Source organism: Dermacentor albipictus, chromosome 3 (assembly GCF_038994185.2).
Source record: "Dermacentor albipictus isolate Rhodes 1998 colony chromosome 3, USDA_Dalb.pri_finalv2, whole genome shotgun sequence".
Classification (NCBI taxonomy): Eukaryota; Metazoa; Arthropoda; class Arachnida; order Ixodida; family Ixodidae; genus Dermacentor; species Dermacentor albipictus.
Window position 1 is genome coordinate 60,803,359 of NC_091823.1, and position 19,066 is coordinate 60,822,424.

The 19,066-nt window shown below is 47.2% G+C and overlaps 2 protein-coding genes and 1 pseudogene across 3 annotated transcripts in view; all 3 read left to right on the forward strand.

The window, feature by feature from the left end:
• LOC135898765 (uncharacterized) overlaps nt 1–19,066 on the forward strand; it is a 138,011-nt gene that overhangs the window by 97,931 nt on the left and 21,014 nt on the right. The window lies entirely within an intron of this gene.
• Nucleotides 2,640–5,803, forward strand: LOC135898764 (choline/ethanolamine transporter FLVCR2 pseudogene; annotated as a pseudogene).
• Nucleotides 9,734–13,052, forward strand: LOC135898763 (uncharacterized). Its single transcript, XM_065427903.1, has one exon. The coding sequence runs from the start codon at nt 9,855–9,857 to the stop codon at nt 12,792–12,794; it is 2,940 nt and encodes a 979-aa protein (XP_065283975.1). The 5' UTR covers nt 9,734–9,854; the 3' UTR covers nt 12,795–13,052.

The following is a 19,066-nucleotide window of genomic DNA, read 5'->3' on the forward strand; positions in this document are numbered from 1 at the left end:
TAACGCAAATGTGATACCACAGGGCGTGAATATCTTCTCTGCGTCACTGTCGCATTTCATTCATTCTGCTCGCGACTTCGTACCGCCAGATTTGAAACATTTCATTCATTCTATAAACTTACATAATCTGTGCTTACTGTCAGCTCTGAATCACGTACCGTTATTTGTTTCTAAATGAAGTACCCGACAGATTCTTGGAGCACTCCTTTGGGACACTGTCAATCTCGTTTTCCCGCCTTCAGCTTAGGTCACCACCGGTTAAACTCGCAAAATTATCATTTCAAGATTCTGCTAAACTGTAAGCTTTATCATCATCTGATATTCCCCGTCTGTTTTTGTTTTTTAGACAATCAATGGTGTACCACACGTCAGTAGGTAGATTCTGCTACAAAAGCTGCACTGCCGTTTTGCATCCTTAAAGGGACACTAAAGTGAAAAATAATTTCTTCTGCATCAGTCAGTTGCCGTTCTACAACACCAAAAACACAACTCTTACAACGATAAGACGTTTGGTAAGCCACAAAAAGCGCAAAAATGAAATACGGGTGGCGACGCCTACTTAAGTTCCCGCACCTGGGGGCTGTGACGTCTTGGATTTTGATGGCATCTTCTAGGGCCTACTAATTAAATATAGCGGTACAGATTGACTACATTGTGTTCTAAAGGAACCAAATATTAAACATGGCAAGTTTCGGGAACCTTTATTTAGCCAACGCGGCCCAAATGCGAAAACATACTTTGGAATCCCTGACGTCACGCTGACGTACGGCGTTGCGGTTTCGGCGCGAAATTCAAATACTGATACTTGGAACTTCACTTTCTCATCTAATAATCAAACTATTTTTTTTGAAATGACTGCTAGCAGGGTTCTCAAACAATGCTCCATTAGTCTAAACTGATTTATTGTTTCGCTTTAGTGTCCCTTTAAATCTTTAACGACGCAGGTCTGGTTTGGCGCTATTGCCTCTATGCCCCATCTCGAATGTACACGAAATATTTGAACATGCTCTGATATGTATCCGGCTTACAGCCCGAAAGAATTGCGCTCACAAATTTTCTCCAAAAACTACGTGTTCTTTCTTGTTCTCCGCTTGTTCCTTCAAGGATATTCATTCATAATTATCATGCCAAATTACTGCAGTTATGTGCTTGAAATTGTTGATTTTATTCGCAATGATTTGTCAGCAAATTTGGAAGCCATATGTTTTTTTATTTAATATTTATAATTTACTAAACATTCGTTGTTAATATTGAATAAATGTTTACTATTTACCCTTTGTCGGAACATTTAATATTCATCTATTCTTACTGCTAAGAAACTTTGACGAATTGTTCAAGACATCGCGCTGGCTGTTTAGAAGACTGCACACTATTCGAACCATCGTTTGTTTCTTTGTTCATGCTTGATCTGTCACTGCAGCTGTGATTACCACAGATGGTTATGCCGCCTACGAATGGGTGTGTAGCCTTCACTAATTCACACACCTCCCTTCTAATGGCTGACTTGCCCATACGCAAACACTGCAACTGTGAGGAGATTATCGAGCTCCTGCTCTGCCAGTGCAATCACTTCGCAGCCTAACGTCGATCTCTTGGGAGGGCGCTCATCCAGCCGGAAGGTTCACCCCTTACAGAGGCAAGGATCCTGGGGGCTGGGCCTCAAGCCGTAGCGCTACGAGTGCTCTAACAACTTTTCTAAAATCAACGAACCTGAGAAGAGGCTGATATACACCCCCTGTCTACTAAATGCAGGCGAACTCTCCCTCCTATTGTCTTTGTCTTCTTGTTTCTTTCAATCTCTCGTCATCTGTCATCCGTGCAGGGTAGCCAACCGCACATCCGCCTGGGTAACTTTCCTGTATTTTTCATGTTTAACTGCATATCTCCATTTCTCTCCCCATAAGATGTATTTCTACTTCAAAAAATTAAAAATTCAATTCTAGAGTTTTACGCGCTAAAACCACGATTTGATTCGGAGGCACGCCGTAGTGGGGAATCCGGATTAAATTTGACCACCTGGGGTTCTCGAACGTGCAACCAATGTACGGCACGCGCGCATTTCCGTATTTGACCCTCATCAAAATGCGGCCGCCGTGGCCGGGATTTGATCCCGCGCCCTCGATCGGGCTTAGTAGCGCAACGCCATAGCGACTACGCCACCACGGCAGGTGTTTATTATCTTTACCTCCATATTACCACATTCTTCATGGCCAAGTCACATGAGCCGGTAAAGCAAGCGCAATTATTTCGCAAGAAAATTAGCAATCCTTTTTATTTATTAGTGGCTGGTAGAAGAGATCAGACAGAGGAAATTCTGCAGAACGTACCCATGACAGCATAGCCGCTGGCTGACGCCTGAACATCGGCCAGAAGGCGGTAGGGGTGAGAGACTAAATGTGGAGACAATGGGAGAAAGGGCAAAAAAGAGGGAGAGAGAACAGCGGTGAGAACAAGATTAAAGATGAGCTATTCACAATATTTAAAGTAGTTACAATAGTAAGAAAGCAAGCAGCTGAAGTAGAAGCACCTTGAAATAGCCCCGTGGCCCTGCTAGATGTATGCCAAATACCTCAATGTGGGTAGGTGCGATGCATGCAACACAAGATGTTGTAGTAGTAGTAGAAGACGAAGAAGAAAGAACCACCGCTTCATGGCCCTCGAGCGCCTCTTCAAAGAAAAAGAAATCGCACAACGCAGCCCACCGCCTTCTTGACAGCTCGAAAGCTGCAGTGGCTAGACGATGAGCTCCAGTGATTCTGCAAATCCTTCCAGGAACATCGAAAGCAGCGCGTCTTCCCCAGGTATCCCGGTCCAAACCAGCCCAGCTTCATCGGTGCCCGCTGACACCAAGGAAGGACTTGAAGGTCTGGCTGTAAAACCTGCGCAAGTTGGAGGTAACCATGATGAAGGTGGCCAGCAGGATGGGAAGAACGAATCGCTGCACACACTTCCTCCGGGGATTGTTGTGCCTGAAACGTCGCCAGTCCTACAGCAGCGGGAAGCCGAAAAGGACAGTGCTGCACCTGGAGCTGGTAAGCAGGCGTTACCACGAAGTGTGTCTCAGACTTTCGTCCCAAGTGTCAGTGTCGGCGGCACCAGTAAAGTCCCAGCGGAGACTAACATTTCGGAGGCAAGTAGCTACGTCACGGCAGAATGCGGTCCAAAGTCAATAAATCCCAGCGTTTCGGAACGTTCTAGCGTCTTCCAAACAGCTCAAGAACTCGGCCCCGTGAGAGGCCCCTTGTACGTCAAGCTAAAAGGCGAGCCTTGCAAACCGAGACCCGCTGGAAAGCAGAATGAGCCTCACCGTGAAAGCACCGCTGAAGTGGTGGAGTCGAAGTTGTTCTCGTCGAGATCTCCTGGAGATCTGGCTAAACTATTGCCCGTTGAACAAACTTCGAAGAGGAGCACTACGGAAGAAACTCTGCTACCTACTGACAGTGTGAAAGCTTCCGACATCACAACACCGAACTCTGTGCAACTTGCGCCTAATTCTGAGAGCCAGCCGATGAAAATAACATCTGGGGAGGAAACAAAACAGAATGGCAAGGACAAAGTCACGAGCACTCCACCCGAAAGAAAGCCGCAATACCACACTGAACCTCGTTACAAAGACTGGCCAAAGCACGAATCGGAGATAATACCAGACCCTACGAGCGTTGTTTTCATGAAGACCAATAAGCTGGATCTGGCTGAGCATATTTCACTTCCACCCACCGAGCGTAGAAGGGCGTTTATACTCACGAAAAAGACACAGCTGATGTCGTCGCAGCCTAACGACCAACCAGTCTATTGGGAATCTTTGAATCAAACCAGCGATGCTGCATCCTCCTCTCAGGCGCCGGTAAAGCGAAACTCCAGCGATATCGCCGGTAGTCGCGTCGGCCAAGTTGGCGTATCAGATGATGGCGCTGCTTCAGTTGCTACTACAGAGACTAAGCACAGGAAATCTATCGACGTAAAACCCACGACCAGCGCAGATGCCATAAATGTAGCGTTGGAGGTTTACTCTCACCTATACAGTCCAAAATCTCTGCTAGACTTTGAGAAAGATCAAATTGAAGACCCCGCGCACAAGGCGTCGACAGCTTCCCGTACGCTCTCTCCATCTGACAACCAAACAAGCGGGGACGGTGTGCTGCCCGCGTCAAGCAATGGCACTCCAGCATCGAAAGTGCCATCAACTGGGTCCCGCATTTCCAGGCTAACACAAACTTTGTCAGGCCTGTTAAGCGATGCTACAGTGACCGCGACGTCACGACGGTACTGGATACTGCTCACATTTTGCACCCTATCCATGCTCAATGCGTTCCAGTGGATACAGTATTCAATCATAGCCAGCGTAATTAAAGATTATTACGGCGTCAGCGAGGCAACGATATCGTGGACGTCCTTGTTGTACCTGATCGGCTACATGATCTTGGCATTTCCATCGGCCTGGATTCTGGACAACAAGGGTCTGCGGACAACGGTGCTTATCGGTGCGGTCGGAACTGCCATTGGGGCATGCATAAAGACGTTCGCCGTGAAACCCGGGCAGTTCAACCTAGTTCTTGTCGGCCAAGCTTTCCCAGCGCTCGCCCAAGCATTCATCTTGGGCGTACCTCCCCGCCTTTCCTCAGCATGGTTCAAGTACGAGGAGATTTCGACCGCTTGCTCCGTTGCGGTGCTTGGAAACAATCTGGGCATTGCCTTGGGCTTCGTCATCCCGCCCAACGTCGTTCACGTGGACGACGCGGAAACGTCTCTCCTGTACTTGTGCGGCTCTGTGGGGCTCGCGAGCAGCGTGTGCTTCTTCGTTATACTATTCGCCTTTGACGACAAGCCTGAGCACCCGCCGAGCTTCTCGGAGATGTTGAATCGCCGAAGGAAGAGGAAACCGTCGTTCTCGGCCGCGTTCAGCACCTTGCTCACGGACGTCAACTTCTGGCTCCTCCTGCTGTCCTACGGCATCAACACGGGAGCGTTCTACTCGATTTCGACGCTCCTGAATCCGGTGATCCTCATCTACTTTCCGGGCGAGGAGAAGTTCGCCGGCTGGCTGGGATTGGCATTGATCGTGTCTGGTCTCGTCGGCTCATGGCTCTGCGGGCTGGTGCTGGACCGGACGGGAAAGTACAAGGAGGTCACGTTGCAGACTTACATACTTTCGACCGTGGGACTCTTCGCGTACACGTTCATCCTCTCAGTCAGGTCCCACGTGTTGTCCGTTCTAGGCTGCCTCTTTCTCGGCTTTTTCATGACTGGCTACATCCCGATCGGTCTGCAGCTGGCAGCGGAGATAACTTATCCGACGCCTGAAGGAATCAGCTCCAACCTGATGAACATTTCTGCGCAGGCGATTGGGTTCGTCTTGATTCTCGTGTCGTCGTTGATCCAGGACGCCTACGGCGACGTCGTTTCTAACCTCTGCCTGTCGGCGTTGCTTGTCGTCGGCTGCATCATGACGGTGCAGACGAAGGCGAAGCTTAAGAGACAGGAAGCTTATAATCAAGAGGTTAGGAGGCGTTCCTTGGCTACACTACCTTCTGTCGTGGAGCAGTCTGCCGAGACCTTGATATCGTCGCCACAAGACGAGCCTATCCTTCTATCCGCCAACAGTCCCGTGCATGACCAACCGTACGACGAACCCTTAGTGCCGGAATCCACAAATGCACCTATGAGTGAATGAAAAGTGCCTGGCTCTGGATAACTAAAGCACAACTCACAAAGACGACTGTTTGCTGACCTGTTACATGGTTGTGATAAGCCTTGCTGAGCTATTTGTTGACCGCCATACCCAAATAGAAGTACCCCATTGCCATGATGTGCTCTAGTACTACTAGCTCGTTAGAGAATATCTGCGTTGGTACTCATGCTTCCAAACCATATTACTACTAGTGTACTCTTTTGTAATGTGAATTTATGTTCAAAAGAGATATTGCATTATGCTTTGTCGTCTTCGAGCACTTACACTGAATAACATCATAGCTCATGAATGTGCATAAAGTCATGGATAATTTATACCTAACGTATGGAAAAGCTAACGTGCCCGTATGTATTTACTTTTCAAATACTGCTAAAAAAACATGTGCATGCGAATCACGCCAGTCATTTCTACATGCTTATCATGCGTATGTGTAGCTTTCGCACGGGCACCGGAAGAGCATTTCAATGACAAGCTAACAGGGAACTGTTGTGCAAATAAAGTTGCACAATGAAGCTCGTTTTTGCGTTGTCTCTCATGTGGTAGTTACAGAACTCGGGAATAAGCTAAGGGGGCTAAGTTAATACAAACTCGCGATCTCTAAAAATTGCTTACATTCATTATCGCACTGAAACTATGTTCCGGCCTGTACGGGTACACTGGTCTATTTTGCCGTCCTGCCGCTGAAGTGATAATTTTCAATGCTTAATTTTTATCACGCATTTATACCCCTGTAACGCGATAACTCATTGCTATCTTACGGCATCTAGCGAGTAAAGCGAAGGCTCTCATGTTGTAAAGCAGAGTTGCCGTGCTAGAAGCATTGTGCCCTATAACGTAAAAGTATTCCATCACGTTTTTATTCCAATCTTCTGACGTCAAATTTGCTTAACCACCGACGCAAGCATCGGGCGGTCACCCGCAGGGTTGTCTTAACAGACCAATCAAACACTTTCCTCGTTTATAGGCGGTCACCTTTGTTTGATCAAAAAACGAATAAAATTGCCTACACTGAGCGGCTTGTCTTATCTAATTGGCTTGCAAGAGGCGAGGAACACGCTCAAGTGGAGAGGGATTCGATGAGGCCGAGCCACTGCACTGAATATCGATAACCCGATGAAGAGGGTGGTGCCGGCGTCTGCGATTGGTCCGCTTTCTCTTACTTAGCTTGCGGTGCACGGCTGGCTGAAAATCGCGGCGGCATGCAACGGAAGCTTAAGGATGACGCTAAAACGGATCCTCAGCAAAGAAGAGTTGGCAGAACGAGGTCGTAAACGTGCCGAAAGTGCTCGAAAACGTTACACAGCCACGCAAAACGTTTTATCACACGCAAGTAAACCCATGCTCTCCGGCAGGTGTGAGTAGCCAGTGCCTGAGCGATCGGCGGCAGTCATCTTTTATTCCTTTCGGAACGGGGCAGCCTGCGGCTATTCAGAAGAAAATTCAGTTTTGTTCGGCATATTAATGCATCTTTAAAGCGTAGACGTCAATTTGGCTCGGTGAGTATTTTCGGTTTTGTGACGTCGTGTTACAGGCAGGTGAAGTGGGTGCAGCCCGAAATTTTTTGACCAATAGCTGAGGGCAAATGGCGAAAAGGCATCGAATCAGAAATAACAGTTTCTTTTGTTCCGTGAAATCATGCATAATCAGTGTGTACACGTCATATCAGATGGGGAGCTATCGCGGTTTTCGTCGCGTGACCGACTGGTGAAGTGGGGGTGGTCCAAGAAAGTTTTTCACCAATCGCGTAAGGCTGATTGCAGAATTGGAATAGAAAAGTTTGAAATAGTTTTACGTTGTAGCGGCCCTTTTCTTCCTAAATATAAGTGCACTCATTATCAAAACAAGTTAATCAGTATGTGAAAAATAGCTACAGGACATTTAGTTAACACGAGAAATGGATGTTTGAACGCTTCAGACGTTACAAATCTAGATTTCATTCTGAGTTCAGATGCGAAAGCGCCCAAGAATTTTGGAAATTGTGACCGCGAATGGACGCCCTAGAGAGAGATGCTTGAACTGCAACGCCATGGGGTTCCAGGTGCACAAACCACTGCTTCAATTGTCAACTCAACACATGGCACGAACACTCGAGGGGGGGGATGGGTGCGAAATACGAGAACACCTGTGTACTTCGATTTAGGTGCATGTTAAAGGACCCCAGGTGGTCGAAATTTCCGGAATCCTCCACTACGGAGTGCCTCATACCCAGAAAGTGGTTTTGGCACGTTAAACCCCATAATATAATTTAATTTTTTTAACACTCGAGGGGTATTGCTCTTAAGGAAAGTGGCAAGAAATATGCTCACCCAACAAGCAACGAGCAAAAAGATTCACTCACCGTTGATTACCACACTTCCTAATGCGAAATTTGAGTTTAGCTCTATACGTGCTTTCATTTCGCGATATATTGGCTGGCGCTGACAATCTGTCCCGACTGGCACGTTGCAAACGAAGCGAAGTGTGGCGCGACTGCCTTGTTAATCTGGAGGTCGCGAGAGCCAGCGCGTGGATGACGCGAGGGCGCGATTCACAGCAGCTGCCGCCGACAGAGTTCCCAGACAACACGCGCTACTCTGGCGCCATCTCGTAGCCATCGGCGCCGCACTATGCGTTTCTTTCACGTTCGCCGTACCCTCTTCTGCTTTCCTACTCATGGTTCCGCTGCACTCTCCTCTCCGCCTTCCTCCTCACATCTTTCATCCCCCGCTGCGTTCCGCGTTCGGTCGGTTACGCCTCAGGAACGTGGGCCTAAACGCTGCGCTAAAGATATATTAGCATGGAGTAATGATTGAATGAGTAGACGTACAGAAGATGAAAAGGAAAGAAGAAATTGACGGCGCACAACCATTTGTCGGTATATCTTAGCCGCTGACGAGAATCTGTTGCGAAAAATTTGGTCGGCAGGGTGGTTCTTTTTCTCATCGAGAATCCGCAGATTTATTGTTCAAAGTTTGCGAATTCTATAACTTCCCTAGGCAACCTAATACTGTGGCAACCACCTACTCTGTTTCAGTTTCCTTGCTCCTCTTCTGTTGCTATACTACGCCACCTCTTGCATGCCCTACTCATTGCGTGGCCTTCTAACTCCAGCAGAAATATCAACAGCCGTCTGACTTCTGTTCCATACTGTCATCCCCCTCCTCTTAGGGTCACGCCCATCAGTTTTCGCGGATGGGCGTAAACCGACGACATAAAAACCTCAAACTGCGGAGAACAGCCTAAGAAATATATCGCTTTAAAAAGAAAACCCGGAAGACAAGGACTCTAGCTCGGAAACATGGCACTGCAGTGTGCTGGAAATGGTAAAAAATATACAAATGGTAAATGGTAAAAAAAAACAAATTATTCAGTGCAAACACAGAGTAGAACATATTGTGCAACTTTCACAGGATATAGTGATATTACATTTTTTCATTGCGGAGAAGGAAAAGCGCTGGTGTTCGCAAAACCTATCTTATGTAGTTGCACTCTCGAACGGCCACATCTCCAACTATCTTCTTATCGCGCCTATCAGTAGCATCAGTGGCCGGACCCCGAATGTTATTCAGTCACTGTCTCAATTACGTAAGAGCAAATTTTGTGAATGCGGATCCTGATCTATGGGGTACTTTGCCAGTATGTTTGATGATTTCTTTAAAGAATGGCACAAACCCACTGTGAATGATCGGTCAAGTCATGCGTCGTATCGCAACAGCAAAACGATACATATAAATGCAAAATAAACTGATGAAAAATTAAAGCTAATGCAGAATACAGTAAGACTTCCTGCAAAAAAGAAAACGATTATGAAGAAATCAAAACTACGAGAAATGAAAGGAGTGTTGTATATGGGCACATGACGCGTTACAAGTGTGTGAAACAGGTTAATGAAAAAAAAAGTCTGATGCTTCACAACGTGAGCGCGCTAAAACCGTGCCGTATTTTTCCGCGAATATTGTGTTAACAGCAAGAAAAATCAGGCACAGACAGTATTATACGACCCAAGCCATGGTTACCAAGCCTAGTGCGCCGGAAGAGAAGAAGAAGGTGAAGAAGAAGAAATCTACTGTCAAGAACGGTTTCCGTGTTCCGTTTTGATGCTCACCCTCTAACTGTGCTCTCATCACTCGAAGGTGCCAGTGATTGCCACTTATTCGGTGAGGCTCAATTCTTGGCGAAGTTTGAGATGCAGCCATCGCAACTAGCTGCAAAGCCAGCTGATACCGACGACACTTCGTCTCAAAGTGATGCCAACCAAAGTTCCGATCCCGGTTCTCCTCCCGCTCAATGTGGTCCAATTCGTCAAGATCCTTCAGAAAGAAAGCCACACAGTGCGACTCAGCGTCCACGGTATGATGACTGGTCACCGCTTTACGAATTGGAAAGCGTGAGCAGCCATTCACCTCCAAGCACTGAAAGTCAAGAAACTCCGCGGGACACTTCCGTAAGCAGCTTGCCCAGTGAGGCCGAATCCAAACGTATCATTTCAGGGACTCCTCAGCCGCGCATAGCCATCAAAGAAAAGCGAAGTCGCGGCCGTGAACGAGACATCCGTACCAGCAATTCTACTGGGGAGACGAAGCCGTCACCAGTAACTCAGCGATCGCCAGCAGGCTCACCTCATTTCCTTTTCCAAGACAATCGTGCGAAGCCCACGAGCACAGTTACTTTCTCCAGCGAAGCTAAGCTGACCCCAAATATGCCTGCATGTGCTTCAGACTATCCCATATCAATACTGAAGAAACCTGTCGAGTATTCTTCCAGCTCATCGGAGAGCCCAATCAAGAGTCCTCCCTTGGAAAGTTCCGATTCAGTCACTAATCCAGCTCCTACGAAGGATGAACTGTGGCTGTCCAGTAAATTGCGTGAACGTGGATCACACGCAAAGGTGGCCTCGGCTGACACCACAAGAACGCCACTAAAAAGCAGGACAGCCGAACGTTCGTCAAAGCTGCCCTTTCGAGTCGCAGCACACCATGATCTCGAAGGCAGACGGTCTGCGTCCTCTTCCCTTCTGAAGTCACCTGTCGGATCACTCCCACCAGTCGCCTCTCAAAGTACAACGGTTTACCAAGGAAACATCGAACCGGTAGCTAATAAGATTTGCACACGGCTTGGCACCACAAAAAGAAGCGAAATTTCGTCTCAGACTTCTACTGGCGCTAGGGAGGAGGAAAGTGGCAATCTGAGTCCGCCGATAGCAATTCGCGAGCCTTCGCGGAATGGCACAAAGTGGAAGAGGCTTTTCATCGAGCCTAGCAGCCGGCACACATATTGGGAGACGCTGACTGAAAGCGACACGGGTACCGCGGTCTGCGAACAATCGAAAGGTTCATCTGCGATGGTTCTTCCCAGTGGCAGCGAAACTGGGATGGGAAATGTGCCGAAAGCAGTCGACCAAGGGGTCGGACCCGGCTCAAGAGCTGGCACTTGTAAGAAAGTCCTACTTGTATCCGCTTCGGCAGATCCTGCCATTGACGCGGCACTTGCTGCGCCGGAAGGTCTCTATAGTGGGACTAATGTCACAGGCCTCGACAGCTACGAGAGCAGTGGCTCAGCAACCGAAGACGAAGTCGTTTCCCAGGTGCCCACCCAAATCCACTTCCGACCAGTTCCGCTGCAAGAAACTTCCGAATTTAGACGAAAACGTTTCCTACCAGAAAAAGGAGAGGAGCGCGGCTTTGCGACGCTCTGGAAGACTTCTATGGTTGGCCGCTTCACCACGTCTATGTCAACCGCTTTCCGAGACATCCTCGTAATGGCGACGACTCGTCGGTTCTTCATGTTAATTATTTTCTGCGCAGCTACCGTCATGCCAGCATTCCAGTGGATACAATATTCCATCGTTTCTAATATAGCTGAACAGTACTATAACGTGGGCAGCACTGCAGTGTCCTGGACAGCGATGATTTACTACGTCGCTTACATCACCATGGCGATCCCGTGCGCGTGGATTCTGGACAGCTACGGTCTACGCGTCGCTGTCCTCTGCGGAGCTTGTGGCTCAGCGATCGGCTCCTGCATCAAGTTGTTCAGCATAGGTCCCGATCTGTTTGCTGTTGTGCTCGTCGGCCAAGCGTTCCCGGCGCTTGCCACGGCTTTCACGTCCGCCGTACCTGCTCGGCTTGCGTCGGCTTGGTTCAAATACGAAGAGATATCCACGGCCAGCTCGGCAGGCATGCTGGGCGTTCAGCTGGGCACCGCGCTGGGATTCTTCATGCCGTCACAGGTGCTCGACAAGAATGACATCCAAGGGTCTCTCAGAGCGCTCTGCATTGGAGTCGCAACCGCGAGTTGCCTAACATTCCTTGTGGCTATTGCGTGCTTCGAGGAAAAGCCTGTGCACCCGCCCAGCTTCTCGGAGATGCTTAACCGCTTCGCGAAAACCAGGGTATCTTTCGGGAAAGGCATGCACGCGTTGATAAAGGACCGCAACTTCATCTTGTTGCTGCTCTCCTACGGAATCAACACCGGCGGCTTCTATTCAATGTCGACTCTGCTCAACCCTGTGATTACGAGCTACTTCCCCGGTGAAGAGAGCTTCGCTGGCGTTCTGGGGTTGTCCATGATTATCTCTGGATTTCTAGGGTCCTGGATCGGCGGCGTCATTGTCGACAAGACGGCGATGTTCAAAGAAGTCACGCTCGCAGCCTACATTTTTTCGACGATGGCGATGCTCCTGCACACGTTCGTGCTCCTCATGCACTGGCATTCACTGACCGTCGTAGTGTGCGTGTTCTTGGGCTTCTTCATGGTGGGCTATATGCCTCTCGCGGTGCAACTCGGTGCCGAAATCACGTATCCGTTGAACGAAGCGCTGCCAGCGAGCCTGCTAAGCATGTCCGCGCAAGGCACGAGCCTGGTCCTGACACCTATTTGCAGTTTCGTGATCGCCAAATTTGGACACGTCGCCTCGAACGTCGCAATCACTGGAATGTTAGTGATCGGCTGCCTGATGATGGCTATGCTTCGCACAGAACTTAAGAGGCAAAAGGCTTTCATGCGTGTGCAGCGAAAGCGCGCGATTACGGTTCCTCGCTATGAATCCGGTCGCGTGCCGAGCTCGCCCAGCGAAGAGTTGGACACAGAAACTGAACGAAGCAAAGACACTGCGTCTTCGGTATAAGTTGCTGCCTATCAGGCAATCTTCAATTGTCGTCCTTTATTTGTGTTTCTCGCCCAGTATTTTCGAAATTTTGAAGCAACTGTTTTCTGGCTATGAGTGTACGATTTCAGCGCTGTCTTTTCGCTTCAACAGAATGCACCTTATGTTGCTGTGTAAGGAGCTGCGGCTTCTTGTAAAGGCAGCTTCTGTAACATGCGTGATTTTGTGTTGACGAGAATAACAGGTTCGAGAGAGAATTCTGTGAGATATCGCTCTGCATCAAGATAACGTTTTGCCAATGTACTTCCTCTTAACAATCCATTATAGAAGCGCAATCGCGTCATGTACCTCTGTGTTGACGTGGGTGGTGTCTCCGAGTGTTTATTTACTTGCATTAGTTCTCGCGTTGTTTGTTTTGACACTAGACTACTACTTCGAAATTCAACACAATTTATGCGAACCTCCTTGAAAGCGTAGCACGCGACACTTTGCGCCGTGAAGTTATCGTGAAAACACCTTTCCTATCCTTAATGTAGTTGTGATGTTGGAATTTGCTCACGTATAAGGTAAGAGGAGTGGACATCGTTTATTTGCGTTAGCTTTACCTCCTCCGATACTGTTTACTAATACTTGCATGCCAAAGCTGCAGAGTTAATGTGGTTACGCATACATTACAGCGGCAGTACATTAGCCTGATTGCGATGCAGTCAAACCAAACAAACGATCAAATCGCATTCAACAATCATGCAGTATAGCCTGCCATATATCTGCATCGTTTCCGTATTGAAGCGTGCTTAGTAATACTTATGAGAACGTTTTGTAGAAGCCAAAAAGTCAGTCGTAATTCATGAGACAAATAAGCTCCTCCGATTCCCAGCCAACTGCTGCTGAGCACCCGGGTACCTACCGTTTTTAGAGGGGACTTCACACTTTCCAGTGCAGTGCCAGCCCCTAGGTGTATCACTTATATTTACGATCCTTTGTCGGAAAGCTCTCAAAGTGGCAGTAGGTGAAATAGGTGAATGACCTCTTCTGCTTTTCGTTTATGTTGTCAATTTTAAAAGACATTCTCCAAGCTTCTGTTCTCTAAGAAAACCAGCGTAAGTACATGACCGCCTTGCCAGATGCATCGAGTTCAATATTGTTCCAAAAGCTGTTTGTAGGCTATACATCGCTTCGGTGACAATTTTAGAGACGCTTAAGCTTAGCCCTTAAAAAGGGAACGCAATAGTATTCAAAGATTCTTTGCTGCTTCTCACGCTTCCCGGCAACTGCTGCTTATGTAACCATAATGTATACCGGGAAACGCGTGTGGCCTACGCTATGTACAAAGGTGAGCTTTTTGGTAGAAACAAGGCCTCTTGCGTGGGCCGATTTTGAAGGTTGTTCACAGCCGCGCCAAACCTCAAAGGGCAGCTGGAAAAGGGGCTTGTGTTTGAATTTCCACATGACAGGATTATGTATCCCGTATATTCAAATCACAGCCCGGCGCTACCACGTCTGTAAGTAAGCGTACTTACAGACGTGTGTGTACTCTGTGTATACTCTGTTGTAAGCGCATTTTACGAAATTTCTGACGCATTTTAGTTCCAGAAATTCAATTAGTTCAGGAACGCCTCTGCGCCACGCGATGGACATGCGTGGTTTTGGATTTGTGGTTATGGATGATCTTAACGCGACCTGCGTTAAAGGCGCCGTGTCGCACGAAATCCAGTGTCGGTGTCAGCGTCAGGGGAGTTGTCCGTGAGGGGAAAAAAAAAAGAAATGCAGAACACTTAAGCTTCACGTTCAAGAGTGGAACGCGTTAACACTTAAAGATTCCTAACTGCCTCTCACACTTCGCAGCAACTGCAGCTTATGTAACCGTAATGTTCACCGGGAAACGCTGGCGGCGAACGCTGTGCACGAAGGCAAGCTTTCTGGTAGAAACGCGGGCTTTTTTGTGGGTCGATCTCGGAGATAGTACACAGCTTTGCTAATAAAATTCATCATTTCCAGGTTTCCGTTATTGTTTCGCACTTTTAATATTTAGGTCTGAGAAGATTTAACATAAAATGCATGCCTTGTCGGTGTTTTGTTTCGTGACATTTGTCTGTGAGCTGCCAGTCTCAAAATTCCGAGGAATAACTTTGTAGATAATGTAAGGTAGGGTGTGAGCATCTTTAGTGATAGAATGATGTGGCAATATAAGCCACATATACTGTATGTGACGCAGCAAGGCGTGGCACATACATATAGCTAAAATATACGGAAATTCTTGCTCATGGTCTAATCCGCCGACGCCGGCGCCGACGCCAACCCCGACACCGGATTTCTTGTGACAGGGGGCAGTTAACGCTATCACTTTGAAAATGGATCGGGTTTATTGAAAAATGATCAAATGTTGTTTGTGCGAGAGTAATACGCAAGTTCACGCCTTCAATCGTATTGTTTCTCTTTAAGCTAAGTATTTGCCACAGGTGTACTTGGACTATGCTATAAACTCGACCATACACAAAAAATAAAGAAAAGAAAAGCCAGCCAAACTTTGTAATTGACCTGAAATATTTCTTCTGCAATTTCTATCAGTTTCATTGCGAATTTTTGTATAGCTAGCTCCGTATGACTACGACACAGCCTTCCGAAAAGCATGCAGTTCATACGACGGCTTTTGGGTATCTAATTTCATTGGCAACCAAAGCCCATGCATTCGTATAAGACAGCTGTCATACGCTTGATGGAACAAAGAAGTTGACCTGTGTCTACTAACATCCTCGTTAAAAGGGTTTTGAAGATAACAAACACGATGAGGGGCAAACCTTATTTCCTGTTCCGACACAGCATGTACACTTAGCGCTGAAAACGTATGAAAATTCATGCCGTAGATTGACTTTCACACTTCCCGGTTGTGGTTCCGGCCCCTTGCATAGGTCATTCTGTTCGCTCTTATGGGCGCGAATGCCATGTGAATGTCCTTGTAACTTCAGCCACATTTGACAATTATTCTGGAGTAAATTGGTACTGAGTCGAAACTCTTGGAACTTCCCGTTTTCTTATTTCTAAATTCTGAGCCGTCTGGCTAGTTAGCTCGTAAATATTGTGGTGAACAGCGTGGACCACGCCAGCGAAAAAATCAGGCCCCTTTCTTAAAAAAATATGACTGAGCGTGAAGCTTTCCCCCAATGCAGGTGGTTCCGCGTTGAGTCGCTGGCGTTTGGGCGCGTTCTCGCGGTTGCGAACATCGGGATCAGCGCGGCGACGACGTCTGGCTTCCGTCTCGTTGATGTGCACGCTAGAATCGGATTGTTACCTTTATGTCCTGCAACACGCGCCCCTAAGCTTCATATTAGTTCCAATTGGCATTCGTTGTTTTCAGCCTCGTAAACAGACCGGAAACGTTGGCTAGTACTGAATAAGTCGAATAAAACGCATGTTAATTTATAGTTTGTTAACACTTAGTAGCGCACAAATATATGTCGATTTCATATTCGTGTAACGCGTGCGGCTTTATAAGTACCGAGACACTGTTTTAAGTTACAAGTGTACAGGAATTTTGTATGTTGAAAATTTTCTGTATGCCCAGAACTGTAAAACTGAAATTTTTTTCTTCCTCAGTTTCACTACCTGTTAGTGTAGAACAGAGTTCTTATTGCTTTTGTGTGAGAACCGTTTTCTGAACTGTATGCAGGAGCGGGGACGTTTGTCAGGCACGCACGCTTCTATTTCTGGCTTTCAGTTTGAACTTGCAAGAAATAAAAAGATGTCCGAAAGTTCTGCAAAGTAAAAGTGTGTTTGTAATAATCGTTGCTTTCGGCAACAGAAATTTCCACCATAGCATCACACCATTTCTTGCCAAGTCAGTGGGACCCGTCACCAGCCTGTGCTTAAAGGCGTGTTATCAAGGCACCCCCGGACCTACCACATTCGCCGTGAGCATTGTAACAGTTATCAGGACATTGTAAATAGCGCTGTACTTTAGGAAGGATGCTAGAGCAAGGGAAAACTCCCGAGCGAGTGATTCTCCTACTCACGTGGCGGTGATACTCAAGCCACGCTCGGTGAGCTCGATCATGATTCGTTCGTCGCGAGGAGACAAATACGGCAACTGTATCGTATTTTGCACACTTCGCTAATGCATCACGCTATCCCTCCTCATTTCCTCGCGCATATGGTGGGCGGCAAGTTGGCCCGTGAGCTTGACGCGGCAGCGTATCTTCTTTCGGACTCGTCCGTAACCGTGAGACGCTGTTGACTCACCACCCGAGTAGTGCGCGACGAATGCTCAACGGTGCAGGGCCGCTCGCGGCACACACCGTAATTTAATCCACGGGAGTCGAGTGGCGTGACAGATGACTGTGTGGTTGGACACTATTTCGGGGAGGTGGGTAGCGTGTGGAAGCTTCGGATTACGATGGATTAGCATGAGAACTGGGCAGTGCCTTTTTTATTTTGCTCCCGCGTCGCCGAGCATATTTTGGTGGCAAAACAAAATACGTGCATTCCTTCTTGATGAGGCCGTATAGTTGGTAGCGTAAAATGTCCTTGGAAAGTGTTTCCTTTCTTTCTTTCTTTCTTTCTTTCTTTCTTTCTTTCTTTCTTTCTTTCTTTCTTTCTTTCTTTCTTTCTTTCTTTCTTTCTTTCTTTCTTTCTGTCTGTCTGTCTGTCTGTCTGTCTGTCTGTCTGTCTGTCTGTCTGTCTGTCTGTCTTTCTTTCTTTCTTTCTTTCTTTCTTTCTTTCTTTCTTTCTTTCTTTCTTTCTTTCTTTCTTTCTTTCTTTCTTTCTTTCTTTCTTTCTTTAGTTCGTTCGTTCGTTCGTTTGTTAGTTCGTTCTTTCAAGAATACAAGTTTGTCATATGAGGCCACGACATACCTCACCTATAGACTTTTTTTTTGAAGAAAAAAATAAAACTTCAAACGTGATCAAACTACAAAGTATAGCCCGAATGTGACGCGCAGGAACAGTGCTTCGTTTGCGCCCCTCTCGTGTGGTGCTGTCGCGCCTTAAGCACGTTGTTCAAAAATTGAAAGGGAGTTGCTAAACGCCCGCATGCTCACCCCTACAAGAAATGTAATCCCTGTGTTACAAGAGGGTGCAGCTGCAGATCCTTCTGGCATCGTGGGTGTTTATTTTCACACGTGCTACTTCGTTTAGGGACATGACGCGTACGGATTCGAACAATTGCCCTAGTTTATGGGCAAGTAACAAAGAGAGAGAGAGAGAGATCGTGAGAGAGAGAGAGACGAAACAGAGGCAGGGAGGACAACCCGAAAAAAAAAAGATATCCAGTTTGATACGCAGCACAAAAGGAAGGGGGAAAGAGAACTAAAGAGATAAAACAAGAGAAAAATTAGTAGGGGGACGGGAATTGTCGCGCAAAATTCTGAAACACCACTCGTCCCTGTCGCAGTCTATATCGCAGGCCCGAGAACCACATTAAGGCAAAAAATCCACAGTGTGTTAGAACAACACTGTCAGCCCTCAACTCTTAATAGCGACGCACCTGCTGCTCATAGTGTTCTGTGTACTCGGCTTAGAGTCGCGACATCTGACGTACCGATGTGGCGCTCGTCAACCGCATTCGTGCTTTCGTTGATAACAACTAGAATAAAACCTACGCCTATAGTATCAGAGAGATGGACAGCTTCTATCCGAAATAGTCAGGCCATTTTAAGCGCATAGGAGCGCCGTACGGGTGTGTCTAGTGCTTTCTAAATAGTGTTGATTGATCGCCTCGTTTTCAAAATTCATCGAGGGAGTATATCACGCTCATCTAAAGCCTCTACGATTTCCTGCACTTGATATATCATTAAGGCCTAAAGGCTGCTTATTTTATCAATACCATTTGTGACGCTCCATAAAGCAACTAGGTGCTCTTATTTTTGGATGTAACGCATTCTGGAACCATTCACAGTTTATTCTGTTAACATCGAGAGGTTGTTCCCTTTTTTTCTTCGGAGAAAAATAATGCTCAAAACGGAAGGAAACAAGCGCAATGACAGAAAATACGTTAAAAATGCAGCTGCGACATCGGTGCTTTAGTTGCCCAACAAAGTATTGTTGTAGGTTAGAAACGACAGCAGTGGGGTCTATCAAATAATGAAGGTCGAGTAACGATGTAATTCTACTCGAACATGGCCTTATATTTTCGAATTCGTACACCGATCAGTCTAGATTGTAGCTTGACCCACTTACTGCTAATGCCCCGAAAGACATGTGTTTCGCTCCATCGCTAGATGGCGCCTGACAGCTGCGTGTCTCTCGCACACCAGTTTGAATTCACGCGAGAACACCTGGTGGTCAGGAGACTGCAGTTT